A 23098-nucleotide genomic window follows, 5' to 3' on the forward strand; every position below is an offset into this window, starting at 1 on the left:
AGAAAGAATGGGTGAAGGACTGCTTTCTGGTGCCAAGGGTCTACCTCATACATCTTTCTGTGTTTTACTGTTTTTTCTCCTGTTGAGATGAATGTTAACAGATAATTTTGTTAAATGTGAGGTAATTGTTTAAAAAAGTAGTCAAGAGGAAAGATGACTGTTGAAAGCTCTGGGAATAATTTAATGAACAAACCTACCTTCACAGCTCATTAAGCTCACCACTGATGGAAGCCATTATTCCCTGCTGTGGAGAACTATGACTCAGATTGCTCTATGTTTAAATTTAGTTGATAATGCTTTGTGGTTGTTGTAGCTATTAATCATTGCATTTCTGTTGGAATACTGTGACTATCACTGCAAATCCTGTGAGTGAACATAACTTCCGTGCATGCCATGAAGAAGCCATTTCTCTGAGTTTAGTCACAAGATAATGGTGTACATTCACATTTCACTGTTAGTCTCCTAATTGCACGCCTTCCCCTTGACTGAAGTAGCACCATGAAACAACATTCAGCCATCTCTTACAAATTAATGCTGTCCTCTTTACATTTTATTTGGTGATGACTATTTCCTGTTAGGTTCTAGCAGACTGCATTTGACATTTTATACATGCCAAACCAAGGCAGCTTCTAAGATTTCATTTACAGTTGAGTAATTCTGGTGAATAAAGAGCCAGGAATTAACTGAAAGGAACATATCTTCATGTACAGAAGTCTCCTGACACTTAGAAAAGGTAATTCTAGCAGGTTATTGTTATGTGTATATTGTTGGCTTGTAGTCTTCTTCAAACATGACAAATAGTTCAATTTTTAAGGTAATAGAAGATACAAGATAATCAGTTTATCAAAAAAGAGCATACATTTTGAATGTATTTGACATTTTATGTAGTTACTGACAATATTGAAACTAAATTTCATGGTAATAAAGTGGATCTTTTCCTAGGACAAATGTCTTGCCTTATATTGTATATTTCAAGGAATCTATTGAAATTGTTTTCTAGTAGCTACAATGAAATAAAATTTATCTCACTGGAAAATTTGACTTTAAAAATAGAGAAATGGGTAGAAATTGTTTAATAAATTCTACAAGCTGTTGGGAATGTTCTTTTGTTAACTTTTTATTACTATCACTGGATTTGGGAGAAAGAAAAGGGTTTTAAGAAAAGAAATAACAGCATGGCTGGGGCGCCTGGGTGACACAGCGGTTAAGCGTCTGCCTTCAGCTCAGGGCATGATCCCAGTGTTCTGGGATCGAGCCCCACATCAGGCTCCTCTGCTATGAGCCTGTTTCTTCGTCTCCCACTCCCCCTGCTTGCGTTCCGTCTCTCGCTGGCTGTCTCTATCTCTGTCAAATAAATAAATAAAATCTTAAAAAAAAAAAAAAAGAAATAACAGCATGGGACATTCACCCATCTTTTATTGAGTGTCACAAAGTTAATCAAATTGATACTAGTGGGGGTGCTTGGGTGGCTTAGTCAGTTAAATAGACAATGCTGGATTTTGTCTCAGGTCACAATCTCAGGGTCCTGGGATAGAGCCCCAAATGGGGCTCCACACTCAGTCGGGAGTCTGCTTGAGGATTCTCTCTCTCTCTCTTTCTGCCCCTTACCCTGCTCACTCTCTCTCTCTCAATCTCTCTCAAATAAATAAATAAATAAAACTTTAAAAAAAATTGGTATCTGTGAACTTGGAGCCCCAGGGCATAATGGAAACCTTATAAATATTAGCTTGTTAGAAATCCAAGGAATCTCAGAAATTAGCATTCTAGTTCAAACCTTTTATTTTACAGAACGGTGTATAAAAATCGTGCATGGTTAGTAAATGGATTTTGAAGTTCATAGGGACCTGGGTTCAAATCTTCACTTATTGACTATGTGATTTGGGCAAGTTATTTCATCTCTAAGAATCAGCTTTCTTACTTACGAAATGAGGCAATGATACTTATCCTGGAGAGTTGTTATTCAATGAGATAATATAGTCATATTGCCTATGACTTAGTGAGTTCTCAACAAATGAAAATAATAAGAAAGATTAATTGAATTACCCAAGGTCACAGAAGCAACCCATAGCCTTTTGAGTAGTGGCTGTAAGATCTAAACCTTGTCTCGTTTCTTATTAACAATGGATGTTAGGCAAGTGGCTATGTTTTGTCTCAGTTTTTATCAGTGGTCAAATAGCTAGAGGCCATTTCTCCTTCTCTCTTTCTCAAGGATTTAATGAACAGCAGATAAGAGCTAGATAACAAGTAATACCTCAGCGCAATTTAGACTTTGGTTTTTTGCCTTTTCAGTTATATAAATGGTATTTATGCAGAATGATTTAAAATTCAACAAAGTCACGGAGGGAAACGTTTAAAGAAAGCTGAATAAAATTGGAAAATGACTGCAATTGTGTAGCAAAGTGACTCTCAATCGCTATAGGTGACCTACAAGGGGAATAACAGGGTATTTTTTTTTCAATTTTTAAAATTTAAATTGAGTTAATTAACATATAGTGTATTATTAGTTTCAGAGATAGAGTTCAGTGATTCATCAGTCTTTTTTTAAAATTTATTTCTTTTTATTTAACTTCAATTAGCGGATAATGTATTACCAGTTTCAGAAGTAGAGGTGTGATTCATCAGTCTTATATAACACCCCGTGCTCATTACATCACGCGCTCTCCTTCATGCCCATCACCCAGTTACCCCATCTCCCCACCCCTCTCCCCTCCAGCAGCTCTCAGTTTGTTTCCCATGCTGAAGAGTCTCTTCTGGTTTGTCTCCCTCTCAGATTTCGTCTTGTTTTATTTTTTTCTCTCTTCCCCTATGATCCTCTGTTCTGTTTCTTAAAGCGCACACATCAGCATCCTTTTTCTCTAACTGACTTATTTTGCTTAACATAACACCCTCTAGTTCCATCCACGTCGTTGCAAATGGCAATATTTCATTTTTTTAAAAGATTTTATTAATTTATTTAAGACAGAAAGAGAGAGCACAAGCGGGGGGAGAGGCAGAAGCAGCCTCTCCTCTGAGCAGGGAGCTGCATGCGGGGTTCACTCCTAGGACCTTGGGATCATGACCTGAGCTGAAGGCAGGTACTTAACCAACTGAGCCACCCAGGCACCTCCAAGATTTCATTTTCTTTGGTGGCTGTGTAGTATTCCATGTTATATATATACCACATCTTCTTTATCCATTCATCTGTTGAAGGACAGCTGGGCTCTTCCCATATTTTGGCTATTGTGGACATTCCTGTTATGAACATTAGGGTGCATGTGCCCCTTCGAATCACTACATTTGTATCTTTGGGGTAAATACCCAGTAGTACAATTGCTGGATCATAGGGTAGTTGTATTTTCAACCTTTTGAGGAACCTCCATACTGTTTTCCAGAGTGGCGGCATCTGTTTGCATTCCCACCAACAGTGTAAGAGGGTTCCCCTTTCTCCACATCCTCAACAACATCTGTCGTTTCCTGAGTGGTCAATTTTAGCCATTCTGACCAGTGTGAGGTGGTATCTCATCGTGGTTTTGATTTGTATTTCCCTAATGCTGAGTGACGTTGAGCATTTTTTCATGTGTCTGTTGGCTATTTGTAAATTTTCTTTGGAGAAATATCTGTTCATGTCTTCTGCCCATTTCTTGATTGGATCATTTGTTCTTTGGGTGTTGAGTTTAATAAATTCTTTATAGATTTTGGATACTAGCCCTTTATCCTAATATGTCATTTGCAAATATCTTCTCTCATTCTATTGGTTGTCTTTTGGTTTTTTTTGACTGTTTCCATTGCTGTGCAAAAGCTTTTTACCTTGATGAAGTCCTAATAGTTCATTTTTGCCTTTGTTCTCCTTGCCTGTAGAGATATGTCTGGCAAGAAGTTGCTGTGGCCAATGTCGAAGAGGTTGCTGTTTGCCTTTTCCTCTAGGATTTTGATGGCTTCCTGTCTCACATTTAGGTCTTTCATCCATTTTGAATCTATTTTTGTGTATGGTGTAAGGAAATGGCCTAGTTTCATTCTTTTGCATGTGGCTGTCCAATTTTGCCAACACCATTTGTTGAAGAGACTGTCTTTTTTCCATTGGGTATTCTTTCCTGCTTTGTCGAAGATTAGTTGACCATAGAGTTAAGGGTCCATTTCTGGGTTCTCTGTTCTGTTCTATTGATCTATGTGTCTGTTTTTGTGCCAATACCATACTGTCTTGATGATTACAGCTTTGTAATAGAGCTTGAAGTCTGCAATTGTGATGCCACCTGCTTTGGTTTTCTTTTTCAACGGTCCTTTGGCTATTCAGGGTCTTTTCTGGTTCCATACAAATTTTAGGATTATTTGTTCCAGCTCTCTAAAAAAAGTTGATGGTATTTTGATAGAGATTGCATTGACTGTATAGATTGCTCTAGGTAGCACAGACATTTTAACAACATTTGTTCTTCCAATTCATGAGCATAGAATGTTTTCCATTTCTTTGTGTCTTCCTCAATTTATTTCATGAGCGTTCTATAGTTTTCAGAATAGAGATCCTTTACCTCTTTGGTTAGGTATATTCCTAGGTATATTATGGTTTTTGGTGCAATTGTAAATGGGATCAACTCCTTAATTTCTCTTTCTTCTGTCCCATTGTTAGTGTATAAAATGCAACTGATTTCTATGCATTGATTGTATATCCTGCCACTTTGCTGAATTCCTGTATGAGTTCTAGCAATTTTGGGGTGGGGTCTTTTCGGTTTTCTACATAGAGTATCATGTCATCTACAGAGAGTGAGAGTTTGACTTCTCCTTTGCTGATTCAGATGCCTTTTATTTCTTTTTTGTTGTCTGATTGCTGAGGCTAGGACTTCCTATGTTGAACAGCCCTGGTGAAAGTGGACGTCCGTGCCATGTTCCTGACCTTCAGGGAAAAGCTCTCAGTTTCTCCCCATTGAGATTGATATTCACTGCGGGCTTTTCATATATGGCTTTTATGATATTGAGGTTTGTTCCCTCCAGAGTTTTAATCAAGAAAGGATGCTGTACTTTTCAGATGCTTTTTCTGTATCTATTGAGAGGATCATATGGTTCTTGTCCTTTCTTTTAATAATGTGGTGTATCATGTTTATTGATTTGTGGATGTTGAACCACCCTTGCAGCCCAGGAATAAATCCCACTTGGTTGTGGTGAATAATCCTTTTAATGTACTGTTGGATCCTATTGGCTAGTATCTTGGTGAGAATTTTGGCATCCATGGTCATCATGGATATTGGTCTATAATTCTCCTTTTTGGTAGGGTCTTTGTCTGGTTTTGAGACCAAGGTAATGCTGGCCTCATACGAAGAGTTGGAAAGTTTTCCTTCCATTTCTATTTTTTGAAACAGCTTCAGAGGACTAGGTATCAGTTCTTCTTTAAATGTTTGGTAGAATTCCCCTGGGAAGCCATCTGCCTTGGACTCTTCCTTGTTGAGAGATTTTTGATTAGTGCTTTAATGTCCTTGCTGGTTATGGGTCTGTTCAGGTTTTGTTTCTTCCTGTTTTAGTTTTAGTAGCTTTTACATTTCTAGGAATGCACCCATTTCTTAATGATTGCCTAATTTCTTGGCATGTAGTTGCTCATAATATGTTCTTATAATTGTGTTTCTCTGGTGTAGGTTGTGATCTCTCCTCTTTCATTCATGATTTTATTTATTTGGGTCCTTTCTCTTTTCTTTTGATATGTTTATCGATCTTATTAATTCTTCAAAGAGCCAGCTCCTAGTTTCATTGATCTGTTCTACTGTTCTTTTGGTTTCTATTTCATTGATTTCTGCTCTAATCTTTACTAATTCTCTTTTCTGCTGCAATTAGGCTTTATTTGCTGTTCTTTCTCCAGCTCCTTAAGGTGTAAAGTTAGGTTGTGTATTTGAAACCTTTCTTGTTTCTTGAAAAAGACTTGTATTGCTATATACTTCCTTCTTAGGACCACCTTTGCTGCCTCCCAAAGGGTTTGAACAGTTGTGTTTTCATTTTCATTTGTTTCCATGAATTTTTTTTAATTCTTCTTTTATTTCCTGGTTGACCCATTCATTCTTTAGTAGGAAGCTCTTTAACCTCCATGTATTTGAGTTCTTTCCAAATTTCCTCTTGTGATTGAGTTCAAGTTTCAAAGCACTGTGGTCTGAAAATATGCAGGGAGTGATCCTAATCTTTTGGTACTGGTTGAGACCTGATTTCTGACCCAGTATGTGATCTGTTCTGGAGAATGTTCCATGTGCATTTGAGAAGAATGTGTGTTCTGTTGCTTTAAGATGGAATGCTCTGAATATATCTGTAAAGTCCATCTGGTCAGTGTGTCATTCAAAGCCCTTGTTTCTTTGTTGATCTTCTACTTAGATGATCTGTCATTGCTGTGAGTGGGGTGTGAAAGTCCCCTACTATTTTTGTGTTATTATCAATATGTTTTTTAGTTTTGTTATTAGTTTATATAATCAGTTGATCACATGTCAAGGGCATACATATTTACAATTGTTAGATCTTCTTGTTGGATAGAACCTTTAATTATGATATAGTGTCCTCCCTCATCTCTTATCACAGTCTTTGGTTTACAATCTAATGTATCTCATATAAGGATTGCTATATGATCAAAAGCTTTCTTTTGATGTCCATTAGCATGATAAATGGTTTTCCACCCCCTCCCTTTCAATCTGGAGGTGTCTTCGGGTCTAAAATGAATCTCTTGCAGACAGCATATTGATGGGTCTTCCTTTTTTATCCAATCTGATACCCTGTGTCTTTTGATTGGGGCATTTATCCCATTTATATTCAGAGTAACTATTGAAAGACACGAATTTAGTATCATTAGTCACTGTTTTTGTATATTGTCTCTGTTCCTTTCTGGTCTGTGTTACCTTTGGGCTCTCTTTGCTTAAAGCATCACCTTTTATATTTCTTGCAGGGCTGCTTTAGTGATCAAAATTCTTTTAGTTTCCATTTGTCCTGGAAGCTCTTTATCTCTCCTTCTATCCTGAATGACAGCCTTCTTGGGTAAAGTATTCTTGGTTGCATATTTTTCTCATTTAGCACCCTGAATGTATCATGCAGGTCTTTTCTGGCCTGCTAGGTCTCTGTGGATAGATGTGCTTCCAGTCTTATGTTTCTACCCTTGTAGGTTAAGGACCTCTTGTCCTGAGTTGCTTTCAGGATTTGCTCTTTGTCTCTGAAATTTGCAAACTCCACTATTATATGTGGAAATGTTCGACCTATTTTTATTGATTTTGAGGGGAGTTCTCTGTGCCCCCTAGACTTTAATGCCTGTTTCCTTCCCCAGATTAAGCAACTTGTTAGCTATAATTTGGTCCAATATACCTCCCCCCCCCCAACTCACTCTTTCCTCTTCTTCTGGGACCTCAATTATCCTAATATTGTTTTACTTTATGGTATCACTTATCTCTCAAATTCTACCCTTATGATCCACTAGTTATCTCTTTTTTTCAGCTTCTTTATTCTCCATCATTTTGTTTTCTATATCACTAATTCTCTCTTCTGCCTCATTTACCCTGCAGTTAGAGCCTCCACTTTTATTGCATCTCATTAATAGCCTTTTTGATTTTGACCTGATTAGATTTTAGTTCTTCTATTTCTCCAGAAAGGGATTCTGTAGTATCTTCTATGCTTTATCAAACCCAACTAGTATATTTATAATCGTTAATCTGAACTCTAGTTCCATCATCTTATATTCATACTGATTAGGTGTCTGCCAGTCAGTACTTCCTCTTGTTCTCTTTTTTGAGGGGAGTTTTTCCATCTTATCATAATGTCCAGGGAAGAATAGATGAACGAGAGAAGAAAATACTAAAATAGCAACAATGACCCCACAGAATAATGCATTAAACAAATCAGAAGAGACCAGAAACCGAGAAGAAAAAAAAAAAAAAGGAAAGAATATGATCTGACAGGTGCACAGAACAAAGCAATATACTAGATATGGGATGTATTTTGGTCTGTTTGTTAGAAAATTAGATCCCAAAATTATAAAAAAAAGAAAAACTTATGTGTATGTGTATATATATGTATGTATATGTATATATATGTGTGTGTATATATATATGTGTGTATATATATATCTATATATATCTATATATACTTATGTATGTATACATATATGAGCAATACACTTGATTCTGGGTGTATTTTGTCATGTTAGAGGAAACTACATCCCAAAATTATAAAGAAAGAAAAACTTATGCATATACAAAAATAAAATTAAATACAATGAAAGAATAGAATGTAATTTTTAAAATGAAAGAGTTAGGGGCACCTGGGTGGCACAGTCGTTAAGCATCTGCCTTCGGCTCAGGGTATGATCCCGGAGTCCTGGGATCGAGCCCCATGTCAGGCTCCTCAGCTGGGAGCCTGCTTCTTCCTCTCTCACTCCCCCTGCTTGTGTTCCCTCTCTCGCTGGCTGTCTCTGTCTGTCAAATAAATAAATAAATAAAATCTTTTAAAAATAAATGAAAGAGTTAAAAAAAAGTTGGTAAAATAAGAAATTTGTTGAAAAGGAAAAAGAAAAAAATTGAAAAACTAATGAATCATAAGAAAAAAACTGCAAATTCTATATTCTATTTTCCCCTAGCGCTGGAGTTTTGTGTTCTCATTGATCGGTAAACTTGGTCTTAGCCAGATGTTCCAGCTGTTCTTCTGCGCAAGGGGCCTGTTGTGCTGAATTTCAGGTTTCTTTGACCCAGACAGAATTGCACAGCCCTTGCCAGGGTGTCAGGCTAAGTAAGCGGCTCCAGATTGCTCTATGTGGCTTTTGTTCTCTGAAGACTTTCTATGCTCCCTTAGAGGATAAAAATAAAAATGGCCGCATCCCCAATCTCCAGCCCCAGAGCTGAAAGATCACGGCCCCACTCCTCAGTGCAACTTTAGGGAAAAGCAGTCAGTCACTCCTGTTTCCCCGGTTTCCCTCTGCACTGTGTTCACCCAGCCAGTGACCAGGCGTTTTTATCTCAGGCACCTAACCCTGTTTGAAGTCTGCAAACTTTGCAGCCTCCTGCGCTGGCATACACCCATGCCACTCCTCCCAGGGGGTAGGAAGGAAGGTCTCCCCTCGGTTCTGCTGCTTGCTGGGCCCCTGCTTGGAGAGTGGTAGCCGGCCTGTTTATGGCAACACCGAGCTGAGAGTCCTCTCCTGGGCTTGCTGATTGCAGCCAGCTTCCCTGCTCTGGCGCCTGCGAACTCTGCTGTACTCAGGCAATTCTGTTCTTTCTGTAACCCCGGGGATCCTGAGACTACACTGTCCCACCTAGAATTCTGCCCCCCTTCACCACCTGAGTGTCTTTCAGGCAGGGACGTCCCTCACCAGAGCAGATTTCTAAAAGTTCTGATTTTGCGCTCCACTGTTATATCACTTTGGGTAGCCGCTTAGGGAGGCTTCCTCCTGCCCTGGTTTACCTTCTGAAATATCACCTTGGGTTCACTTCTCCACACCTACCTTGCCAAAAGGGGTCACTTTTCTATTTGTAGAATTGCAGAAATTCTTTTCTTAGATCTCTGGTTGAGTTCACAGGTATTCAGAATGATTTGATAGCTCTCTATCAGAATTCAGGGACCAGATGAAACTAGGGCCCCCTACTCCTCCTCCCTCTTCCCCTTCCTCCTATGATACTATTTAAAACAAAAAGTGCCAAATCCCGAGAGCAAGGTTTCCGTGCTTCATGAGGTAATATGGATCTACTTCACTCTTCACTCTATTCCATTCTATCTTATGTGAGGCCCATATATAAACTTAAAAGGAGAATAGAGCATATATTAAGGATTAATAAAGAAAACCAATATGAAGACTTTAAAATTACTGACATTCTATGCAATCGATTCTCTTTGATATTTTGCATAATATGGACATGGAAAGGATTAGTAGAAAGATGATAGGCTCAGAAGCCAGTTGTCTGGGGGTGAGTCCTGGTTTTGCCACTTACAGGTTGAGTGTACTTAAGTAGGTCACTTGGCTTCTCTGAAGCTCTTTAAATTGGGGCAGTGATCATGGCTTAGCTCATGATGTGAGGATCAAATGAGACCTAAGAAGTTGTTTTGTAGATTCCTAAATGCTTCCAAAGAAGAAGATAGTGGTGGTGTTTCAAAGTATTTTTAAATATTATATTTTATTTACCTTTCAAAAATCTGTTTTAAGTTAGCCATGAAATAAAGAAACAAGCTGTTTTGGGGTGGGTCTGATTATTAAAACGATGTTGCCCAGCTGTTCCTGACTTTAAGACAAAAGACTAAGCAAGATGAGGTAGGTTTAGAGTAGAGCACAAAGGGTTTAGATTAGGTAGGACTAGGATCTAATAGCAGTTTGATTTGTTTGAAGCTGTAGTGTTTTTCTCAGGCATATTATTATTATTTTTTTAATTTTTTAATTTATTTTTTTTCCTGGGCAATCACACATTTATTTCATCTTTCCATTTACATAGTTAGATTCTTTTTTTAAATTAAATTAAATTTAATTTAATTTTTTGATGTAAAGTTCCATGATTCATTAGTTGCGTATAACACCCAGTGCACCATGCAATACGTGCCCTCCTTACTACCCATCACCAGTCTATCCCATTCCCCCACCCCCCTCCCCTCTGAGGCCCTCAGTTTGTTTCTCAGAGTCCATAGTCTCTCATGCTTCATTCCCCCTTCTGATTACTCCTCTTTCTTTATCCCTTTCTTCTCCTACCGATCTTCCTACTTCTTATGTTCCATAGATGAGAGAAACAATATGATAATTGTCTTTCTCTGCTTGACTTATTTCACTTAGCATTATCTCCTCCAGTGTCGTCCATGTTGCAGCAAATGTTGAGAAATCGTTCTTTTTGATAGCTGAGTAATATTCCATTGTATATATGGACCACAGCTTCTTAATCCAGTCATCTGTTGAAGGGCATCTCGGCTCCTTCCACGATTTAGCTATTGTGGACAATGCTGCTATAAAATGTTCTTTAGGTGCCTTCAAAAACTAAAAATAGATTTTCATGTGTTTGTGTTGGGTGAGTTAGTTTCCTGCTGAAGAAGTAAAGATGATTAATTTACTACCACCTCTAATGTTCACTTCTACCCCAAAAGTCATACATCCACTTTGCAAGTCATTCTGGAAATATTTATGGAATCTGAACTCCTCATAAAAGTAACAATTCTAGTTTTAAAATATCCTGTTATGTGCAGTTTGCAGAATTTCAATATAATTAATGAGGCAAGAAGCTGGCACAGAAGTCATTGCTTAAAAACCCTCCTTAATTTTAGCCATTCTGACAGGTGTAAGGTGGTATCTCATCATAGTTTTGATTTGTATTTCCCTGATGATGAGTGATGTTGGGCCTCTTTTCATGTGTCCATTGGCTATCCATATATCTTCTTTGGAAAAACATCTATTCCTGTTTCTACCTATTTTTTAACTGGATTATTTGTTTTAAAATTTTTTCCTTCCTATAGCTGTAAGTCTTGAGGAAATCTATAAAAAAGTTTCTTATTTTATTCCTGAAGATCAAAATTCTTTACACTAGCATGTCATATACAGGAGGTTTGCTTGAGTCGGAGTTTTCAGTATTTCAGTGTGTATCATGAGTTCTGTATTATCTATTATTGACCTTTTCATATTAGAAAATGAAGCTACTGGCAGTGTTTATCCATACATGTTTGCAAATAGATGGGGAAGACTAATGTACTTCTAAAACAGGCTTTCTTCTATATCTTATGAGAAAATTCTGACCTTTGATTCTTTCTTATTACTACCACTGATGCTGCTACTGTTATTTTAATTGAACACTTAGTATGTGCCAGGCATTAGTCTAGGTGCTCTAGATATATTAACACCTTCAATTCTCATAATAATCTGCTGACTAGGTACTATTACCATCCCCAAGTTAACAGAGGAGGAAACGCATACAGAGAGGTTAAATAACTCTCCTGGGCTAAGTAGCAGAACCAGACCCGTTATTGTTCGGTTCCAGAACACATGCTTCTACAGTAGTGCCTACCACTAGTCTATTACACTGTCCCTGTTGTGATAGCACTCTGTGTATTGCTTATTCCATCATTAGGAAAATAGAGTATTTTCATAGTTGGAAAGGATAAGGAATTGCACAAAATACTCTTATGATTATAGTGTGGATTTTAATGAACTTCTCTTGACTTATAAAATTTGACATCAGGAATTGATTTCATATGAAGCTTCAATCGTGTGAAATGTCTATGGGGTCAATTTTTATGAGCATATTAGAGAAAGGCGGTGATTAATTCCCACACTCAACTCAGATGCTGATAAGTAAGTGTGTAAACTACCACCCAGCGGTAATAGAGTGACTTGGAGAAGAAGTGGGTGCAGGACACAGCAGAGCTGCCAGTAAGTACAGTTTGCTCTTCTTTAGTGCCAGTCATTCAGAGAGCCAGAATTAGCTCATGCATGTTAACTTGGTAAACTTAAAATGACCATGTATGATGTGGGGGTCAGTTTGGTGTGTTTAGGAAACTGTTTTGTTCAGAAAGAAACATTAGAAACTGTCACACATGTCTAGACAATAAGAATTGCTTATATCAGCAAAACGGTTTTCAAGGAAACATAATCTGACTCTGCATCGGTGTTAGAGACCCTGGAAACTGTATGTATTTCTTATAAAATGTTTCAATAGAAAGGATCCAGAGAGGGGTGCCTGGGTGGCACAGCGGTTAAGCGTCTGCCTTTGGCTCAGGGTGTGATCCCGGCATTGTGGGATGAGCCCCACATCAGGCTCCTCCGCTATGAGCCTGCTTCTTCCTCTCCTACTCCCCCTGCTTGTGTTCCCTCTCTTGCTGGCTGTCTATCTCTGTCAAATAAATAAATAAAATCTTTAAAAAAAAAAAAAAAAGAAAGGAGCCAGAGAGTACAAGCCCCAGGTGACTTATTACAGATGAACAAATCAGGATTGTATGAAAAAAATACTCAGTGTCATTAAGTGAAGTACCTGAATATATTATAAACCCTTGAACACATTGATGATATCATAGCAGTAGTCACAACATCATGACAAATGCATCTACTTACATTTATTGTGAATCAGGAAAGTGCTTTCTGTGTGTCATCATATCTCACCCTCTCACAGATGAGAAGATGGAGGAAAGCAGAGTTAGTTACATGTGCAAGGCTATACAACTAGCAAGCATTATTCATTCACTTATTCAGTATTTATTGAGTATACCTACCTTGGCGCCTGGCACTGTTCTAGGGAGTGGGGACTTAGCAATGAGTAAAACAAAGCCCCTACTTTCCTAGAAGGACCTTACCTGCTGGGAGGGAGATAGAAAACAAGCAGATAAACATGGAAGCATACTCAGTCAGACGGTATTAAAGATTATGTAGAACAGTAACAGCCAGGAATGGGGAGGAGTGCCAGGGTAAGGTGGACTGTTGTTGCTTCTTTATATGGGATAGTAGGGGAGACCTCTCTGATAAGGTGACCTTTCAGCAGACACTGGAAGAGAGAGAGGGATATTTGTAGAGAAAAAGCATTCCTGGCAAAGGAGGAGAAGAGGTCCCTGTGCTTGGAGTGCCTGAGGAAGATCAGAGAGACTGTATAGTTGTTAGGGGTGAAGGGGAGAATGGTCAGTCAGAGTTTGAACCCAGATTTTATCAGACCCCAAAGCCCACATTTTAACCACTACACTAATCCGATGGGGCAACCACAGTATTACATAACCTACTGTGATTTTGGAGACCCTTTGTATTAGCAAAATGCATACTGTCATAGAAAAGAGGAGGACAGCAAAGTTCAACTCTAGAAGTTGTGTCGAGTTGAGAATATGTGATAAATCTGTTCAGTTTCGGGAGAGGTGCTTTGGAGAACAAAAGGTAGGGAACAATTGTGGATCATAAATTGGGGAACCTGGGAGTATAGTATATACCTCCCCTGCTCAGAATACTTTAGTGGTTCTATGGCCTTCAGAGTTTGGGAGACATTATGTAGCTTTCCCACAGCCTCATAGGACATAGACCTAGTTTTGAATGATGAAAAAGACCATTTTCATTACTGCTAAGCTATGCTGCTCTTTTCAGAATGTGAAATCCATTGCATACTCCTTGGCTTCCTGTAACCTACAGAATGATAAGCCTTGGCAGGGAGCACAGGGCCCTAGGTAAAGTAGCTCCTTCCTCCCGCCGTTACCCTTACGTCTGCTGCCCCTCCCTTGCATCCCAGCATGGAACAAAACAGTACTCTTCAGTGCCATGTACATGGGACTTTGTATTGAAACGAAATGTCTGAAATGTCCTTCTCCCTCTTGTTTTCTTGTTTTGTGATGAAGATTTTATATCCTCCTTGAAGACTTTACCACTTTCTTTCTCAGACTGAGTTACAACTTCTTGCTATGGCTGCTTTCAGAGCTTACATATCTCTGTACTTGCTCATCATTTCCAGTGGAAATCATTCTTTGAGTCCCTGTCCTCCCAGCCAGGATTAGAGCCCTTGCTCTGTGCTACTGGAAAAATCTATGCAACATGGATCTGCCTCTTATCACATTTTTGGGGAGATAATTTTTCAGCCTCTTCTTTCAGACTCGAAGCCATTGAGAGCTTGTGCCTCATTTTGATCTATGCTGCAACCACTGAGATGAGCACTTGGCTTAGTTTATCAGCTCATTTAAATTAAACTTAGGATATTGGATGCTGAGTTATAATGATGACAGCTTTGATCAGAGCAAAACAAGTAGAATATGTTGAGCAGTGATATTAGTTCACTCAGAAAAAATAGATGGTAATAAAAACAGTACTATTTAATGAAAGATTATTGTGAGCCAGATATTAAACTTAGTGCTGAAACACATCTTTCCATTATTCTAAATGAAATTCAAACTTGAAAGATACACCTTATTAGTATCACTTTAAAGTTAAATTGTCATATTAGATATAACTTTTAAAACTGAACTGTAAAAAATGCATTCATTTTCAAACTATTGCTCACTGGATAGTAGGAGGTGTTAGTGGGGCTTTAAGTGGAAGGGAAATGTCCTTAGAAAGGGACAGACGTCATCTTTGTTTTTTTATACTCAGTTTTTAAAGCATTACTACAAATGTGTATACTTGGCTACATGCAGAGCTCTTCCGGAAAGAACACTGTTCTCATTTATAATTTGGACATGGCATGGTGGGTGAGACAGAGGGCTGTTGGAAAAGTGAGCCCAGATGAGACCCTGAATAATGCAGTGCTTCGTGCTGGATCAACGGTTAATTGTAAAGGCTTCAGAAGTGCTATCCTTAAAAGGAGGGGCAAAGTAGGCTACTTAACACCATGGTCACTTAGCCTAATTCCTGACTTTCATTCAGTACAAAACCCATTCATTGGGAAGTCTATTGAGTAGCTTTTGAACAGGAATTCTCATTCCTGATAGCTTTGTGTTTCCCTGACAAGAATGCTATCTCAAACAGATAACGCTTATAATCACGGATAAATCATTTTTAGACATGTTTTTAATTTTGGCTTCTAACCATTTATATGTTACTCTAGCAATGTTGAATTATACTCTGAAATATTTTTGAATGCAAATCTCAAAACAATTTATCATGCAATTTTTCACACTTCTCATAGCACGATGTAGCTCTTCTTCCTGCCCTCTCCCTCCCCAAAAAAGGGGGGTTGATTTTATCATCTCTTTAATTTCTCAGTATTTTGTGCTGAGTACAGTGGATTAGATATTCTTAATATTTAAAGCCTATCAGTAGGAGAGGCTATATTAGTGCTCAGAAAGGATATTTAAGAAATTATTCTGCTTTCGACTCTTTTCTTTATCCAGTCAACAGTTATTCTAAAGCTCTTTGGTGGTTTTATTGCAGTGACCCAGCTGCCAGAGCTCTGTGGGAAGCCTTACTGAGCACCAAGCACAAAGAAGCAGTGATGGAAGTCCGGAGACATCTAGTGGAAGCAGCAAGCAGAGAAAACCTGCCAATCAAGATGAGTATGGGTAAGCACGTCTGCTGCTAGGACAGTGACCACAGGCTCTGAGGAGGTTGATTTGAGTTTCTCTGAACCATGGGACAATCTAGCCAACAAGGCATCTCAGTGAAAGTATGGACTCTGAGCAACAAACTGAGGGCTTCAGAGGGGAGGGGGGTGGGCGAATGGGATAGACTGGTGATGGGTAGTAAGGAGGGCACGTATTGCATGGTGCACTGGGTGTTATATGCAACTAATGAATCATCAAACTTTACATCAGAAACCAGGTATGTACTGTATGGTGACTAACATAATAAAAAAACATTAAAAAAAAAGACATTTGTAAACTGTTGAAACAGTAAGCAGGGAATAGGGGCACACTACCCTCAGGGTTCAGNCCTCCCTCCCTCCCTCCTTCCCTCCTTCTCTCCTTCTCTCCTTCCCATCCATTTTCTCTTTCCCTCTTTCTCTTTCCACAGTTCTAGATACACATTAATAACAAGTGTGCTTACTGTATGGAGTTCCTTATCCATAAGCATGGTGAAACAAGGACAGATTCATATTGTGAATCAAGAAAAGTAGGATTGCACAAAGATTTGGGTGATAAGGTTAATTTATATTGCAGTTCAATGACGTAAACTTATGATGCTATCACAGAGCATAAATCAATTTTTATTGATTTATATGGGACTCTTGGAAGATCAACACACTCTACTTTTCTAAAGGACTGTATCTTTTTAAAAATATCAAAGCCAGAAATAAATTGTTAAAAAAGAAAGGCAACCCGATGAGTTCAAGTTAAATATTTGAGTTTTCTGTTGACCAAAGGAGGAAAAAAAAAGCCTCAGATGAAATGATCTGCATTCTCCCCGAACTCCAGACATGGGGAGAGAAAAAAGAAGGAAAGATACAGACAATTGTTAGCAAACTTTGTTTGTAAGAAGGACTGAAAACATTGGCCCAAATCACACTTTAGCCATGTGCCAACTATAATTTGGTAAAAGCTTAACAGTGCAGCTCCCCATTTCTGCTTCATATCACTAGTCAGAATTTCTGGTATGTCTCATTTTCATATACCAACAGATATATCACCATGACCAGTAAGGGAAAGATCTGGAGCTTAAACATAATAAAACATTGGTATTTGAAAATTCCTTATCACATAGCTTATCATAAAAAAATTTGTGCTGTGGTCTTAGATGGCTGGAATGCTTTTTCTAGCACCATTTAAAACTATGAAATATGCTTTAAACTGTGTGCTATTCTCCCAACCCCTCCTGTAAATTCTACTGAGGTATAAATTTTTCTGTGGTAGAGGTTTCTAATAATTTTGAGACATTAAACAGAAATTTTAATTTCGAGATTGAGGATTCTCTTGTATTTAAATTGACTGAGAGGGATCCCATGATTCTAACCTCAGATCTTAAATATAACATTTCTCAGTACAAGGTAAAGTCATATTAAAACATTATGAACACCAATAGAAAGAAACATCATTCTGTGAAAGGAAAAAAGTTTAATTGCTAAAACAAAGAACAAAATTCATTTTATCATTTCACATATAAACACATGCCATCTTTCTAAGAGCTTGTTATTAAATTGTCAGTTAGCTAAATAAATGTATTCCAGAGAAGTGATTTTTAAAACATTGTAAACCAAATTGAATTTTTCCCACTGGCTTTCAAGATGAAAAATGTATCCTGAAAGTACAAAAGAAATAGACTCTGAGAAACCCATTTGTTTGGATCCAAAATGTCCAGTTCCAGAAGAAATGAGTAGAAGATGCCTGTCTCAGTTTCTACATTTTATGCAGCATCTGTCTCCCTGGAGTCCTTATGTGGTTGGAGGATCTTCACCGACTTGTCCTCTTGCTCTCTGCAGAATGGACATACTTCCCAGTGTTTAATGGGTGGCAGGAAGATCCTATTGGAGCTGAAGGAAAACAGATCTCTATGACATCGTTCTTTCTTTTGCAGCCAGATTTCTTGGCAGAATATTCTCTTGATTCCTCTGTTGCTTCATTATTTTCTTGCTTATTAATCTAGTGCAGTCTGGCTTCTGACACTTTTTTTTACTGAGAAGTCTCCCAGACCACTAAATATAAGTTCGTTTTTCTCAGTCCTCATCCTTCTTGACCTCTTTGCAACATTCACTTCGAGACTTGTTGCTGCCTTGTGCACGTGATTGTGATGGGATGCAAAACCAGCTATGTCTGGTTCTGTCACCGAAGAGCCAGACTTCAACTTCTCAGTCCATAAAAATAGGGAAAATATCTATTTCCTGCAATATTGAAGGAGAAAGAAAGCTCAGAGCAGAACGAAGTTTCTAACTGAAGCAGACTGGGATTGATGTATTGTGGGCCCAGAAGCAGATGTCTGGGAGAAGGAATCTACATGGGAAACCAGATTATGAGAAGGTTGTTTGACGAGAGGGAAATCAAAGCAAAAAACCGAGTTCAGCGGTTTTCCCCTTTCTTTCTGGGAAATATGCTTACTCACTTTTTCCCCTTCACTTGTCCTTTTCTAGTCTTTATGCTGAGTATCTCCCTTTTGATAATGCATTCTTTCTTTATGCAGAATTCTAAATAGTTTTCCCATTTTCAGCTTAGCTATGATTATATTTGGTCACTTTGTTCCTGAGTCTGTTCACCCCCCAAATTACCTTGCTTGTATTTGGAATTTACAAGCTTCTGTGGTCAGTTTTGTAGAAAAATCTCTTGAGCTAATTTCCAGATAATAATCTGATCTATTACATTGAGATATGTCTTAATTTACTCTCCAAGTTCTGGGCACTGTGGTGTCTGCTTCATATCCTCACTATTACATGGGATGAGTTCTTCCAACCATTTGTGAAAAGACAAGACTTTCCCACCTTTACCATCACAACTGCCTCTAGTTTGGAGCCACAGACAGAGCCCTAGTTTGTTAATGTCCCTCGGAAAGTGTGATGTCCAGAGCTGAAGAATGATGTCTTGGTCTTCACCTCTTTTTAGATACTCTACTTCTAATGAAGCTCCGAATGAGATTAGTGAGTTTTGCTTCCCACCAATGCCACACTCGCTATCATTTCCTCCTTTACCACTTCCTACTACTGGCTTTAAAAAGCAGCAGTAGGGGCGCCTGGGTAACGCAGTCGTTAAGCGTCTGCCTTCAGCTCAGGGCGTGATCCCGGCGTTATGGGATCGAGCCCCACATCAGGCTCCTCCCCTATGAGCCTGCTTCTTCCTCTCCCACTCCCCCTGCTTGTGTTCCCTCTCTCGCTGGCTGTCTCTCTGTCACATAAATAAAATCTTTAAAAAAAATAAAAATAAAAAGCAGCAGTAAATCAAAGCACTCTACAATTTTACTCAGTCTATACTTTTTTCAACATCATTGAGGATACTGTGTTTACTATATTGGTATTTGAGTTCTTTCAGTTCTGACTGGATAACAACTGTTTTGATCACATTTATATCTTTTGCCTTCATTTTGGAGAATTTTATCTGTGATTAAGGGGAGTATGTGTGCATACATATCCATGTGTTTGTGTCTGTGTCCATGTCTGTGTGTGAAATGAGTGGAGAAATTGTCAAACAGCAAAAGGGATAGCTTAAAACCCAATAAGACCCACATACCATGTGATATATGGTAATTTACAAAAGATGAAAAAATCTGGCTGCCTTGTAGGACACATACACTGATTATTAACTCTCACACTTCCTTGTCTTCCTATAGAAGCTGTTACCACAATTTGAGGATTGGGGAAGGGAATTGATTTTTACTTTAATGGAGTTTTACACGATTTGTTTCATGCAAGCCTTTCAATCTTATGAATTTGGTACTTTTTTGTTACTCCCATTTTGCAGACAAGGAAAACTGAGACCCTAAAAGGTGATGTTTCTTTTCCAGGATTCCGTGCCAGTTGTGGGTTATTGTCTCTCAGATCTCACCTCGCCCTTCCCCTCTGTAGCGCTGGGACTCTGCAGACCACACTTCTGCTCTTCCAGCTGGCTCTCTGCTAGAGGGAGAGGGCGAGGCTGGCAAGGAAGGAGCCATGTGCCCCTTCCTCTCTGCTTCCTGCGGCCTTTCCTTCTGCTTGGCAGGTTCAGGCTGGCACTACCGCACCCCAGCAGTGCCAGGGCGCCTGGTGGTAGCAGCTGAATCCTTTCTGCAGTTTATGGGCCTGCCCCTTCAGGGGTGCCCACGCAGCCAACCAGCACCCCTTTTAGACGTCTGAGGTTCAGTCACAGGTTTGTACATTTCTCAGTTTTAATAATTCCAACCTCTTCCCTTTGTTTCCTCCATCCAGGAGTAGTCTCTGCTTCCAACAGTTGCCTCGGCCACCATACCTTGGAGTTCTCTTTTTACCCTTTCAGTGATGCAGTTAACAGTTTTGCGTGTTACATTTTCTCTGTTCAGATAGCAGCTGTGTTTTGTGCCTGTCTGGGCCCAGACTGATAGCCTTGCAGCAAGTGAGCCAGGATACAAACCTGGGTCTGCTGACTTCTGTATCAGGCCTTTTTCTAGAGAGAGGAATCAAACTATTGGAACACAGAGATGATTGTGCCATTCTGGAACTTAAAACCCTTGGGTGGGTCCCCACTGCCTCAAGAGAGTGTCGGACCTCCTCAGCCGGCTGATTATAAAATTCCTCTGCCTTCTGGCTGGATGCTTCCCTGATCCTTTCCCACTGCCTTCACTTCTCCCCATACTCCAGCAGGAGCTGCTGCAGAGCTAGATCTTTCTTGTCTTCGCCTGGAATATTCCCATTTGATTGTCCCTGCAGATCCACTACCCCCTTCTCTACCTGTGCTTCTGGAGACTAACCATTTTGGACTACTTCAACAGGCTTCCCTGTCCTTGACCTCTCAGGTAGATTGGGCCAATGGGTGAGGCGAGAGTGTCCTTAGGGTATTGTTTACCTGGCTTCTTCCTTGCTGGGATGCGATTGGTTGCATCCCTCTACTCCACCCTTGTTGATTTCCTTAGCCTGCGTTCTTATAAAAAGTCCCATCATTAAGCTTACCTTATTTTCCTTGTTTGAGTGTGCCGTCTCTTTCTTGCCAGGCCCTTGACTAATATAACCACTCACTTTCCAGTGCACACGGTGTGCAAGCATACACACACACACACACACACACATCTTTCTTGTCCAAGCTCATCTTACTTTTCAGGATCTAGTGTAGAAGTCACTTTCTCTGTGAAACCGTATCTAATCTCCTACTCGTCTTCCTCCACCCTTCCTCAGCAGGCTGAATTGATTGCTCTGGCTTCTGAGCACCCACAGCTGTTTTTCTTGTTGCACTTACCACAGTGCATTGTAGTTAAATGTGTGTGGATCCGAAACCTTGCTAGGTAGTGTCCATATCATATTCTTCCCTGGCTGTTTAGCTTGGTACATAGTGAAGGCTTAGTACTTGGGACTGAATTGCTTGATGAGTGTGGTTGAGTAATAGAGGGATAATGATTATTTCCACTTTCTCTTACATACATTAATATTTTTATTTATAAATTTCTGATATTTCTTGTTCTTCTTGATGTCTGTGTAACATCCAATCATGTATTCTCCCTTGGGTTCTTTTGTTTTTTCTCTTTTTTAAGATTTTATTTATTTACTGGAGAGAGAGAGAGAGTGTGTGTGTGTGTGCATGAGTGGGGGGAAGGACAGAGGAAGACGGACAAGCAGACTCCCCACTGAGCAGGGATCCTTGATCCCAAGACCCTGAGATCATGACCCTAGCTGAACTCAGACACTTAACTGACTGAGCCACCCGGGTGCCCTCCTTGGGTTCTTTTCCCTTGGTCTTCATGTCACTCTGCTCTTCTGATTATCTTCCTCTTTTTTTTCCCCAGTTAGTTTCTGGGGTAGGATTTAGTGATTCATCAGTTACATATAACATCAGTGCTCATTACATCAAGTGTTCTCCTTAATGCCCATCATCCAGATACCTCATCCCTCTCTCTACCTCCCCTCCAGCAACCCTCAGTTTGTTTCCTACAGTTAAGAGTCTTTATCATTTTTCTCCTTCTCTGATTTCATCTTATTTTTCTCTCCATTCTCCTGTGATCCTGTTTTGTTTCTTATATCCCACATATGAGTGAAATCATATGATAATTGTTCTTCTCTGATTTTGCATAGCATACTACCCTTTAGTTTCATCCGCGTCATTGTAAATGGTTAGATTTCATTTTTTGATGGCTAAGGAATATTCCATTGCGTGTGTGTATGTATGTATATATAGACATCTGGGCTCTTTCCATAGTTCAGCTATTGTAGACATTGCTGGTATAAACATAGGAGTGCAGGTGCCCCTTTGGATCACTATGTTGTTTGTATCCTTTGGGTAAATACCAGCAATTGCATGACTAGGTATTTATCATTGTGGTTTTGATTTGTATTTCCCTGATGCCAAGTGATGTTGAGCCTTTTTTCATGTGTCTGTTGGCCATTTGTATGTCTTCTTTGGAGAAATGTCTGTTCATGTCTTCTGCCCATTCTTGATTGGATTATTTGTTCTTTGGGTGTTGAGTTTGATAAATTCTTTATAGATTTGGGATACTAGCCCTTTATCTGGTAAGACATTTGCAGATACCTTCTCCCATTCCATAGGTTGCCTCTTAGCTTTGTTGGCTGTTTCCTTTGCTGGCAAAAGCTTTTTATCTTGCTAAAGTCCCAATAGTTCATTTTTGCTTTTGTTTCTCTTGACTTTGGAGACATGTTTAGCAAGAAGTTGCTGTGGCCAAGGTCAAAGAGATTGCTGCCTACCTTCTCCTCTAGGATTTTGATGGATTTCTATCTCTCATTCCTTTCATCCATTTTGAGTCTGTTTTTGTGTATGGTGTAAGAAAGTGGTCCTGTTTCATTCTTCTGTATGTGGCTGTCCAATTTTCCCAACACCATTTGTTGAAGAGACTGTCTTTTTTCCATTGGATATTCTTTCCTACTTTGTCGATTAGTTAACCATAGAGTTGAGGGTCCATTTCTGGTTTCTCTATTCTGTTCCATTGATCTTTGTGTCTTTTTTTATGCCAGTACCATACTGTCTTGATGATTACAGCTTTGTAATAGAGCTTGAAGTCCAAAATTGTGATACCACCAGTTTTGTTTTTCTTTTTCAATGGTCCTTTGGCTATTCAGGGTCTCTTCTGGTTCCATACAAATTTTAGGATTATTTGTTGTAGTTCTCTGAAAAAAGTTAATGGTATTTTGATAAGGATTGCACTGAATGTGTAGATTGCTTTAACAATATT

At 39.1% G+C, this 23098-nt stretch overlaps 1 protein-coding gene across 3 annotated transcripts in view; it reads left to right on the forward strand.

Moving 5' to 3' along the window:
* The window catches only part of SCFD2 (sec1 family domain containing 2), a 414644-nt gene that overhangs the window by 56126 nt on the left and 335420 nt on the right, over window positions 1-23098 (forward strand). For all 3 annotated transcript variants that reach the window (XM_002919405.4, XM_034671818.1, XM_034671817.1), the window contains exon 3: window positions 15770-15897. In XM_002919405.4, coding sequence (XP_002919451.1) covers window positions 15770-15897 — 128 coding nt within the window. The remainder of the gene's footprint in view (window positions 1-15769; window positions 15898-23098) is intronic.

The sequence above is a fragment of the Ailuropoda melanoleuca genome, chromosome 11 (genome assembly GCF_002007445.2).
Source record: "Ailuropoda melanoleuca isolate Jingjing chromosome 11, ASM200744v2, whole genome shotgun sequence".
NCBI classification, from domain to species: domain Eukaryota; kingdom Metazoa; phylum Chordata; class Mammalia; order Carnivora; family Ursidae; genus Ailuropoda; species Ailuropoda melanoleuca.